The sequence below is a fragment of the Cibotium barometz genome, chromosome 54 (genome assembly GCF_041138505.1).
Source record: "Cibotium barometz isolate CiBa-2024 chromosome 54, ASM4113850v1, whole genome shotgun sequence".
In the NCBI taxonomy this organism is placed as follows: Eukaryota; Viridiplantae; Streptophyta; class Polypodiopsida; order Cyatheales; family Cibotiaceae; genus Cibotium; species Cibotium barometz.
Window position 1 is genome coordinate 35,792,795 of NC_141099.1, and position 12,175 is coordinate 35,804,969.

The 12,175-nt window shown below is 42.6% G+C and overlaps 2 protein-coding genes across 5 annotated transcripts in view; one reads left to right on the forward strand and one right to left on the reverse strand.

The window, feature by feature from the left end:
* LOC147608089 (uncharacterized) overlaps positions 1-12,175 on the reverse strand; it is a 61,154-nt gene that overhangs the window by 22,156 nt on the left and 26,823 nt on the right. The window lies entirely within an intron of this gene.
* On the forward strand, positions 455-2,790 carry LOC147608090 (uncharacterized). The gene is made up of 2 exons (XM_086790049.1): positions 455-1,992; positions 2,116-2,790. The coding sequence occupies exons 1-2, from the start codon at positions 512-514 to the stop codon at positions 2,489-2,491; spliced, it is 1,857 nt and encodes a 618-aa protein (XP_086646175.1). The 5' UTR covers positions 455-511; the 3' UTR covers positions 2,492-2,790.

The window sequence follows — 12,175 nt, forward strand, 5'->3', positions numbered from 1 at the left end:
TTTTTGCTGCGCAGCCCGCCATTTTGCCGTCGCCTGTTCGCCGCTCCTCCCTTGCTTGCTTGCTGCCCGGTTTGTGTCCTCCATACTGCCCAAGGCTCAAGCCTTCTCCTCCCGAGTGCCCAAGGCTCGCCGCTCAAGCCTCAAGTGCCCTCCGCCTTCATCCCTCTCGAGTCTCTTCACTCTTGTCCTCCACGGTGCGCAGGCCCAAAGGCCCCTTCGATCTCGTGTGAAGGTAAGCTGCAGTAGCCTCCGCAACTTGCACGCTTGCCTTGTTCTCGCCATGGCTGAGAGAGGCACCGTGAGCGAAGTCACGCAGTCGGATTATTGGTGGCAACAAGTTGAACTTGAGGGCAAGTATGATACCAAAAAAGGAGGAGCTCGTAAGTGGAGATGCAGGTTTTGTGGATTGCGTAGAGGTGGGAACCCTCACAGGGTGAAATGCCATCTTCTTGGCATTAAGGGAGAGGGTATTGCAATCTGCTTGCAAGTACCTCAAGAACAAAAAGAGAGGATGCAACGGGAGGTGGAAGCATTGCGTAGCTCAAAGAGGACAAAGACCATGGCATCCACAGGTGCAAGAGCTACTTCAGGTTCAAGTCCTCATGTGGCTACTGCATTTCGAAGTCCTCTTCCTTCTTGTGCTACTGTTTCTTCTTCTGGGAGTGCACAGGTTCAGACACCAAATGCTCCTTCACCTATCCAACCTCCCAGACATAAGCAAAGCAGCTTATACACATCATGGCACCCGCAAAGAAAGGCACAAGTAGATGCATCTGTGGCTCGTTTTTTTTATTCATGTGGGATTAGTTTCAATGCAGCTAGATCTGATTATTTCAAGGAGATGGTGTCTGAAATTGCTGCATTTGGTCCCACATATGTCCCTCCAACATATGATGCATTAAGGGAGAAGCTTCTACAGGATGAGGTGGTGGCAGTGAATCAAGCCATTGAGCCTGTTAAGGAAAAGTGGCACAAGTATGGAGTGACTTTGGTGGCTGATGGCTGGAGCGATGTACGAAGTCACTCATTGGAGGGCATTCTTGCATATTGTCGAGGGTCTTCACTATATATACACTCTTTAGAGTGTGGAGTGCAGCAAAAAACAGCCAATGTATTAGTGGAAATGTGGGCAGAATCTGTGGAATATGTGGGGCCATCCAATGTTTTGCAACTTGTTTCAGATGGTGAAAATACCAACAAGGCAGCGGGTGCATTATTGGAACAAAGGTACCCTCATATTCAATGGAGTGCATGTGTTGCTCATTGTTTGAATAATCTTTTGAAAGACATTGGCAAATTAGATTGGGTGAAGAATATTATTGCAAGTGGAAGAGAGGCGGTTAACTTTATCACACGACATCACTTTTCTCTTTCATTGTACCGCAAGTTTGCAAGAAAGGAGCTCTTGAAGTATGCAGAGACAAGATTTGCATATAATTTTGTGATGCTTCAAAGGCTCATTGAAATGAGACCTGCACTTAAACAGGTTGTGGCAAGCCCTGAGTGGGATGCATGGCCCACTTCAAAGCAAGCACTTGGGCTGTATTGCTATGATTTGTGTATTGGCAGTGATGATTTTTGGGGTGATGCATCACACGTCATTGATTTGTGTATGCCTATTGTCAAATTGCTAAAAAAGGTGGATGGAGATGTGCCTTTCATTGGTAAGGTATATGAGGGGATGGATCGTATGATTGAAAATATTAGAGAGAAAGAGAAAGATCCCCAAAGATTGAGGGAGTTGGAAGAGTTGGCTGTGAGTAGGTGGAATCAATATTACTCTCCGATTCATGCAGCTGCCTTTGTGTTGGACCCGGAGTTTCAACACAAGGCAAGTTCACAACAGAGTGATGCAGAGGTGGTGCGTGGTTGGAACCTCACTCTCCAAAAGATGGTATTAACTCCGGATGCTCGAAGAACGGTGAAGGACCAACTTGCAAATTACCGCAATAAGGAGGGCATCTTTGGATGGGAAGATGCACAACATGACAGGTAATCATAAATCATTGTAATTTTCAGATTTCAATTATAGGTTGGATCTAGTACTAAATGCAATTTACATTGTGCATGCTTAGTACTACATACATCTGAATTTTTTTTGTTTTGCAAATTCAGATTTAAAGTTGGGGCTGTCACATGGTGGGAGGATTATGGAGCCGATTCCCCTGAGCTACAACGGCTTGCCATTCGGATTCTTAGCCAGGGTTGTAGCTCCTCTTCTTGTGAGCGCTTGTGGAGTAGCTTCGCCCACATCCACACAAAGAAGAGGAACCGTCTCGAAGTACACAGGGCTAATGATCTTGTCTTTGTTAATGCAAACTTGCGTTTGCTTAACAAGATGAGACAGGAGTATACACATGACAAGTATATTGGTTTTCATAGACCAGATGGGACCAATGGTACTGATGATGATGATGATGATTCCATGCCAGAGGAGGAGGTTGAGGTTGAAGAGGAGGATCCCATAGATCCGCCAGATGTTGATGTATAGGTCTTATGGGCCAAGACTTAGGACCTACACTTTTTGGGCTTTTTAGCTTTGTAGTATGTAGTATGTACTGAGTACTCTTTCATTTTTGTTCTGGAAGCTGAGATGGAACATGGAATTTTGCAATGCCATTTCGTTACTCTTGAGTCATTATGCAAATTGTAAATGCATGACACATGTGGTGTATATACTATAGTTTATAATGTATTGGAATTTGGAAATTTGGAATTTGGCATTGATGATTGATCATTGGTTGAACTTTAGTGTTGTCTTTCTTCATGTATTCTCAAATGTGAGTACTAAATGGTGGCTCCTTTTCCCTCTCGTAAAAGCCCCTTGCTGACGTGGCGTTTCCCCGTTTCAGCCCTTTCAAAAAATCCTGAAACGTTTCCGTTTCGCCCCTTGCCGTTTCCCGAAACGTTTCCGTTTCCCGTAACTATGAAAGAAGCAATACGTTTAGATAACAACATGATGAAAGATGATCATGCTACGAGATGTTCCTCATCTAAACCAAGTGAAACAATGGCAAAAGAAAGATCGATCTCAGAATTGTCATTCCCCGAATTCTATGCAGCCTTACTTAAAAGCTTTCAATCGACATCTCTAAGAGAGGATGAGATCCTTCAAAATCAGCCATCCTTAATGCCTCTACAAGTGAGAAGCGAAATGCCTTGTGTTGAGTGCAATCACTACGACCATCCCAATCCCCATTGTGCATACAAGACACCTGTCTTTCTGTACTGCATATATTGTAAATCCTTTGATCATGAAACTACAAAGTGTCCCAATTCATCAACAATTGACTCAAAATCCCCATCTCCAGTACACCAAACACAACCAGTCCAAAACGTAGAAACCGCTCAAGAGGCAGTTAATCGAACACTTCAGTGTTTCTATTATCGTGGACCTCACAAAGTGACAAACTGCACAGTTTGGAATACTTCCATGCCCATAGTCACTGACACTTTACAACCCATGTGTGAACGATGTGGCATTGATCACATGTTTCAAGATTGCCCAAGACGAGTTACTTCAATGCAACTTCTCACAAAATACAACTCTAAATACAAAATACAACTCTAAACATCGTAAGTGTACAAAACGGACAATTGTCCACGGTACCCTTCAATGTACTTACACGCTTACAAGCCAAGGCACGAGAAGCGGTCAAAAAGAACGCAAAAGACAATACCTCAACATGGGTTAAAAAACATGCTTTAAAGCAAAACCCAAAAGAGAACAAAAACCTTCTAAACCAAAGAAAAACAAGAGACAGCAAACTATCGAAACCAAGGTTGAATTAAAGGACAAGAAAAAGGAGCCTATGGAGGACATAAACCCAAAAGAGCCAAAAGCTACATATAATGCAGAAGCATCCATCTAAAAAGCCACCACACAAACCGCAAAATCCATATGTGCCACACAGGATACGAAAGCCCAAAAGAGAATTCGATCTCGTCGAATGTCAAAAAATGAAACAAGTTCTAGTACGTACATCACTACGTAAGGATGAAACAAGTTCTGACTCTTCACTCAGTGCACCTCATAGACCAATCAAGAAACTAAAACCCACCCAACCACCCTAAATGGAGAATCATGATCATATGACATATGCGGAACGCAAAAAGCAAGCTCAGGAGAGCACAACATCACCGGTTTGTAATTGAACCTCATAAAGCCAATCCTAAAAAAGCAACCAAAATACAAAACCCAGAAGAGTACCGCTTCCTCTTTCAAGAGAAAGACACTCTCTTTACAGAAGAGACAGATAACACGAATTATGTGGTTGATAAAGCACGTGAGGAATTCGATAATTCTCTTACAAAATTAAAGCAATCTCTCAAAACCTCATTTGGAGGAATGCTCTTCTCTCATGGTGAAACCAGCATAGCATCAACACTTACACCTTTAAGAGCGCAACATGAGTTATACCAAGACATAAAGAGCTCCATAGAACAGGACTGTGAGGATTCGCAAGTTTCCAAACAGACCTCATTTAGAATTGTCAGAGGACCAAGTATGTCAGTGTACACATTGGATACTCTTAAGCTGAGAGCCAAAAAGAGGATGAAAATGAATGGGAATATGAAACAGAAACAAGATCTGAAGCTGAAACAAAAACTAAAATATCCATGATTCCTCTTAAAGATGCTATCATGATATGGTTGGATTTCTCTACAAGCAATGATGTTAAGCCCAAACGCGCATTAATTAACCCTCGAGCTAGTCATAATATCATGACAATAGACACTTCGATGTCATTGGGGACAACCTAAACTCATTCCTACAGACAATGGTCTTGCAAGGGGAGCCAATGGACAAAACATTAAAGTTCCCAATTACTTCAGCTATACTACTCAAAGAATCGGTGGAAATGTAAAATTTACATTCCATGTTACCCTAGATACCCTTGAGTAGATATCGTCTTTGGTGGAACTTGGATATGTGACTCGTTGTATTCAATTGATGAATCCATGTAAACAGTCACCTTGAACACTCTTGCAAGTATTGTACAACTACTATTACAAGAAAACGAGACCTTAGAGGAGCTGAAACTTTCAACATATCTTCCTGAAAAGATCCCTCGGATTCTAGTTGGATTGAAAATTTCAAATAAAATCACCACAACTCAAGCACAGCTTTATCCAACACGAGAACACAATCTCATGACTCGAGAGTTATGGGGTTTGTTAGATCAACCAACACTCACGGCTCATCCTAAAAGAATTCTCTTTACACAAGACTTGAACATGCCATGTTTGGGATACTTTGAACATACAATGTATATTGAAACTAACCCCCTTACTTGCAAGTTTTTTGTGGTTGAGTATGTGTTGGAAGCAAATTTGATCTTGGGACATAAATGGACTATTGTTGCCCAAGCACCACTGTGCTTTGCTAGCGATAGAGTCATCATGATGGTCAATGACAAAAAGTTGACAATACCATACTGCAAGGAAGAGGATATACTGCAAGAAAGAGGATCCAACCTTAATGGATTTCTATGATGCTGAACGCAAAAGGTTACAAGCCTCTTCCACACAGAAGCCCCTCTACACAATGACCTACCATCTGCGTCGACGACCGAATCCGATAAAGCATCTACTTCTTCAATCGCATCCTCACCAATGAAGTTCGATGCCAAAACCTCGCAAACAAAAGCTATTCCTAAAGAAGTTTCCCCGCACAACCATTTCTCTCTAACAAGGAACTCAAAGGAAAATCCCTGGAGCCTATGCCTCTTCATCGACAAACCTCACCAAAGAAGACAACCACATGATCGAAAGCCTCTCATCGAATGCCACTCTGCAAGAGACTCGAACCTTATCGTCAACAACGCCCATGAATCTCAAACCTGCAACCTCAGCGCCAACTAATATGAAGGAGGGCTCACAACCTCCCACTTTAACCAAAAGAAAAATCCACCAAGACAACAAAAATCAAGGTATCTTAATGGTATCAAAATGTGGGTGAAAAAGCAACTACTTGTTGCTCAAGGCTACTACGAAGGTGCCAATCAAATTTGGGTGCCTCGAGAGTCAAAGCCTCTTCCTCAACGCAGCACACAAAGGCCAAGGAAAAAGAAAAGTACTTCACAACACCATCCACAAAAACCTATGCGACTTCCTCAAAGAACTCCATCAAGTTAACAAGTGTGGATACCAAAAAGATCACTGCAAGCACAAGGGTACGACCAAGGCAATACCAACGCTTGGATTTCCAAGCGCATCACAAAGTCCTCTAAGCTTACACAAAGAAGGAAACCTCAACACCAAAGACATCAGCCCCACAAGTTTATAATTTTCATCAAAGATGGATGCATGTGCATGTGCTTCAACAACAAGGATACTATGTTGATATTCCCATCATATGATTGCCAAAATCGAACAATGTGAAGAAAGCCTCACCACTGACTTCAATCCCAATAGCTTCACCTAAAGTTCGACAAGAATGGAGACCCAAGCAACACTAAGCAAGTCACTCAACCACTCTCGTGCATTCAGCACCTACACAAGAGCTTATGTGTTTAAGTAACCCCAATGGTAACCAACCAGCATTCTTGCCTCGACAACATTTGAGCCAAAAATTCAAGAATCAATTCCCACGTCTACAACGGAGACTTATGAGCGTATCAAAGACAAACTCACAATGCTCTTTTCACCTCTCTGGATGTGAAGCGTTAGTGCAGAAGCTACGCGGCAAACATAAGAACCTATTCTATCAAAAAGGAGAGTAGCCACAAGAACTTGTTGCTCGCAAGATGGTAGTTTTATAATAATAATAAAATACACAGACACAAGGGAGTCACACATATAGCCTACCTAAAAGTGATAAAGATCACAAGCAACTCCCAAGGATCTTCAATAGCCATTATATCTTGTTAAGCTTATAGCTTACTATTCTTCTGGCTATGTTAATGTAGCAGTTGCTCCATGAGTACATATCCATACTCATGTACTGGAGAACATTTGCACCAAAGCCTTACCATCGACAACTTCCAAGTACAACTCTGGATGGGGAAGCCATGGTGGACGAAAGCCATGTCTTTCATGCAAAGACGAAGCATGTGGATGTGAAGTATCACTTCATCAGAGAGGTGATAGAGAACAAGCAAATTCAGCTTGTTAAGATTCATACGGATGACAACCCGGCTGATCTGTTGACAAAGAGTTTGCCTCCAGAGCGGTTTGCTCATTGCAGACACTTGATGGGGATTGGATGAGGCCAGTTTCAGCCTTGATATGGCCTTGTATATTATCATGTACATGCTGATTTTTCTTTTCCTTCATTTAAGGGCACTTTGCCTTTAAGTGGGAGGTTGTTGGGGTAAAGGCATTATGCCCACCCTTTTAGTGTGTACAAGCCCATAAGTTATAGTACATAGTACACTTAGTACTTTTAATGTACTAATTACACTATGTGTACTAGTGCAAATATACATGTGTGATAGGGGAGTCACACACTCATATCTTGAGTTGACTTATCCCCACAACTCTCTCTCTCTCTCCCTTCTTCTTCTCCGTATATGTCTCCCACATGAAACCCTAATTCTCCCATTCACCCAACAGCCGGTATTCTTCATGGACAGCCTTCAAGAGAGAGAGAAAGAGAGTAGCCATCATTAGGGCAGCCTGTAACCTTGGTAGAGGCTAGTGTGCAGCAAGAGAGCCTCCATTAATGAAGAGAGAGGGCTCCAATTTATTTGGGCCTCCCATGAGCTAAAATGGCAAGAGAAGGCTACAATGACAAGTGGAGAGCCACACAATAGCTGAAGTGACAAGTGTGAGGCCACTTGTCTCACTTTGATCCACTTTCTAACAAGTGTCAGGCCACTTGTCTCACTTTGGTCCACTTTCTTGCCACATGTCCCAATCTTCCTTCCATAAACTTTATCTCTAAAAATATCCCAACTGGTAGACATTCTGTCATAGGCACTTTGCCAACTCTTGGTATCTCCTCAATTCCAGATGTAATGACGCGAACAGAATTTCCATCAGAGTCGGGCCAAAAATAGCAACTCTCCTAAATTTTAGGAGTGTGGTCCTTTGTATTCTAGGATAATCCCTCATTCCCAAAGCTTGTACTTTCCAAATATTTAAACATTCTGGAGTCCACCAAACCCCTTTCAGACTGGGAAATGTCCAGGCTGGTGACATCCTCCCCAGCTTCTTAAAAGTTGTCCGCAACTTTAAGCTTCAAGCCATATATTCAAGATATAATCATGTCCCATCGATTGGGCGAGATGAGAGAGTCTCAAAAATCCAATATAACTGAAAAATCCATGTCCCAAAGAAATGGACGAGACTAAATAAGTCTCTATAATACCAATATCAAAATCATGTCCCAAGATAAATGGGCGAGACAAAAACAGTCCCATAAGTCCAGATATCATAAACATGTCCCAAGTAAATGGGCAAGACAAAACAGTCCCATAAGTCCAGATATCATAATCCATGTCCCAAGTGAATGGGCGAGACAAAACAGTCCCATAAGTCCAGATATCATAATCCATGTCCAAAGTAAATGGACGAGACAAAACAGTCCCATAAGTCCAGATATCATAATCCATGTCCCAAGTAAATGGGCGAGACAAAATAAGTCTCCTGCCAACAAGACATTGGTGCACATGACCCTTGGCATAGACATAAGTCCCGTCATGTCCACTTTACCACTTGCACTCCGTGTTTGAGTAGCACTCCGTGTTGGTACTCAAACCACACACCTTGGATGAGAGGTGGGCTCAAGTAACAAGATAAAACAATCACTCGCAGGCATAGATTATCTGGTGTTCCATAAGCATTTCTGCTACACATAGTTTATAGGCATTTCGGCCACCAACTCACACTACCCTCTCAAGTGCCCATGTTCCCTTCCATCTGCTCTCTATTGTTCTACCCACACATGGTAGAAACAATCTTCAAGAGAGCACGTAGGACAAGAGAACACTACACAGGGTATGTTGTGCTTGTCACTACCCTTTGAAGTGCCCATGTTCCCTTCCATCTGCTCTCTATTGTTCCACCCACACATGGTAGAAAGAATCTTCAAGAGAGCACGTAGGACAAGAGAACACGACACAAGGTATGTGAACCATGAGTTCCATAAGTCCAATGCATCCCAAATAAAGGGAGCCATAAAGAATAATCCATCGCAGTAAAAGAGAGTCATAAACGTAATCCATAAACCTGAGGATGGATCCAAATCACTACAAAAGAAGTCGAGGAATCCATAGACCTGTATACCATAATCCTTGTATACCATAACTCTTACCACATACTCCGTGCTAACCACACACCTTGGAGTAGAGATGGACTTTATCCATAAAAGCATCATATCCATGAGATATCCAAAGATTTCTTCTCTATAAACTCGGACAGATTCGTCCATAGAAATTGCTTGTGAAGCCCATTATCTATATAGATCTCGTCCAAGAAAGAAATCTCCATAGATATAATCCATCCCAATAAAGGGAGCCATGAAAAGAATTCATCCCATTAAAGGGAACCATAAACAATGTTTCCCTAAAACCATCTCAAGGCAAACAACACCACCTTTCTCCTTGCATAGCTATACAAGGGTTAGTGAACATCAAAAACACTTCATAGCAAAAGCACTAACTTTGTAAACTCAAAGTATACTTAGCTTTTCTTTGCCAGGTTGGTCATGAAGCCAAAAGAAATATCTCGTCACCATATCCATAAGATATCCTGAGATATATATCCATATAGCTTGCCTGTAAGCTTGATAATATAATCCACAATATCCATATGGACAGAGTGCTAAACGTGTGCACAGAAAGCCAACTCCATACTTCCAAGATAAATTTTGTGAATTCATAAATCCTTAGATCAACACGCTGTCTACTAGCCAACTCCATACTTCCAAGATAAATTTTGTGAATTCATAAATCCTTAGATCAACACGCTGTCTACTGCTCATGCTCTTGCTTCATAAGCTATGAAGCAGCTGGCCATGCTTTACAACAATGATGGTAAGTGTGGTCCCCGCTTGAGATCTTTTCTCTTCCTTATTGGTAGAAGGAAGCCTCCGCTTCCAAGAAAGCCTATGCTCTGATACCAATAGGGCCTTTGATACACTTGTTGATACCATCAATGCATATTAAAACATTTAAACATGGCCACAACCTTAACACATATCCATCATCACTTTGCATAAAACATAAAGCTGGACAAAACATCCACAAATGCTGAAAATGGAGCTTGCACGTGTGACACCGCATAGAGGCCGGAATGGGCCGACCCCCCCTTGGAGTATTTTATTACCCAAGGAGACTAATATCATGTACAAGCTTTGAGGGCCTTACTCTCCCCACGGGAGATGCCGGATTATCCCTACACAAATGCCATAACACAGCCCAACACGAGGCAACCAAGCCGGAACATAGGCTGTAGAAATGCCGAGCCAACAATATAATCCATATACCTCCGTGTGGGTACTGATTCTTCCCCAAAAACCACGGGTCTTCATGCAATAGAAAGGGTATAGCAAGTACAACTCTCCATTCAGCCGATACAGTAGGTACAATGGCTGGTACAGCCGGTATAGTGGCTAGTACAGCAGGTACTGTGGTTGGTACAGCCGGTATGGTGGCTGGTATAGCAGGTACAACAAGTACATAAGCTGGTACAACTGGTACAATGGGTGGTACAGTAAGTACAAAACATGGTACAACCAATACAAGGGCTCGTATAGTGGTTGGTACAGCCGGTACGATGGTTGGTACAGCCGGTACGACGAGTACAAAAGCTGGTACGACCGGTACAATGGGTGGTACAGCAAGTACAAGAGCTGGTACAGTTAGTACAAGGATTGGTACAACAAGTACAAATGCTGGTACAACAAGTACAATGGCTAGAAATCATAATAAATGATTAAATACCCTTGCCTTCAGTATTTCTTAGCGATGAAAGCCTCCAAAACAGTCCCCAACAGCCGGTATTCTTCATGGGCAGCCTTCAAGAGAGAGAGAAAGAGAGTAGCCATCATTAGGGCAGCCTGTAACGGTGGTAGAGGCTAGTGTGCAGCAAGAGAGCCTCCATTAATGAAGAGAGAGGGCTCCAATTTATAGATTTGGGCCTCCCATGAGCTAAAATGGCAAGAGAAGGCTACAATGACAAGTGAAGAGCCACACAATAGCTGAAGTGACAAGTGTGAGGCCACTTGTCTCACTTTGATCCACTTTCTAATAAGTGTCAGGCCACTTGTCTCACTTTGGTCCACTTTCTTGCCACATGTCCCAATCTAAGAGATGGGTCCTTCCATAAACTTTATCTCTAAAAATATCCCAACTGGTAGACATTCTGTCATAGGCACTTTGCCAACTCTTGGTATCTCCTCCATTCCAGATGTAATGACGCGAACAGAATTTCCATCGGAGTCGGGCCAAAAATAGCAACTCTCCTAAATTTTAGGAGTGTGGTCCTTTGTATTCTAGGATAATCCCCCATTCCCAAAGCTTGTACTTTCCAAATATTTAAACATTCTGGAGTCCACCAAACCCCTTTCAGACTGGGAAATGTCCAGGGTGGTGACAGTCACTCAACATCAAAGCCATCGACAAAGCTTGTTCATTCTCCCCACACAAAGGTCTTCAACGCAATCACGAGGACGCGATCGCCATCGGGAAGGGGGAGATGTTAACCCATTCTTAGGGTTAACAAGAGCTACCACCATTATCTTACATCAAGGAGTCATGGTAGATACACGAAAGGGTCGTACATTCAAGATATAAAGCAACGGTGTCCAAAGCTACAATTTGGACGGGTGTCCGTAATGGTGTGACGGAGTATTTATGGCGATTCCCGCTTTAAGAACGTGTGGTAGTATGTAGGATGAAGTCCCAAGTGATGTACTTTATGGATATATTATGAGAGTAGTCATTATAATAGCATTAGGCCTCTTATGAGCCTAAAGTGCCCGGCTGCCCACAGTTTAAGTGAGTGTGAACACTTATGGCCATGTATTATAAGTCAATTTCTCTCATAATACAATACACTCTCCCCTTGTGCAATTGAGTCTTGCTCTTGCTAATTCTCTTGCTAATGTCTCTCCCTAATGTATGCTAGTAAGTGTGTGAGTGAAGTGAGGTGAGAGGAGAGACGAGTACCTGTAGTGCAACGCGGCGGTGTGACAACGCTCACGGGAGACGCAGTGGAATTGCTTCTC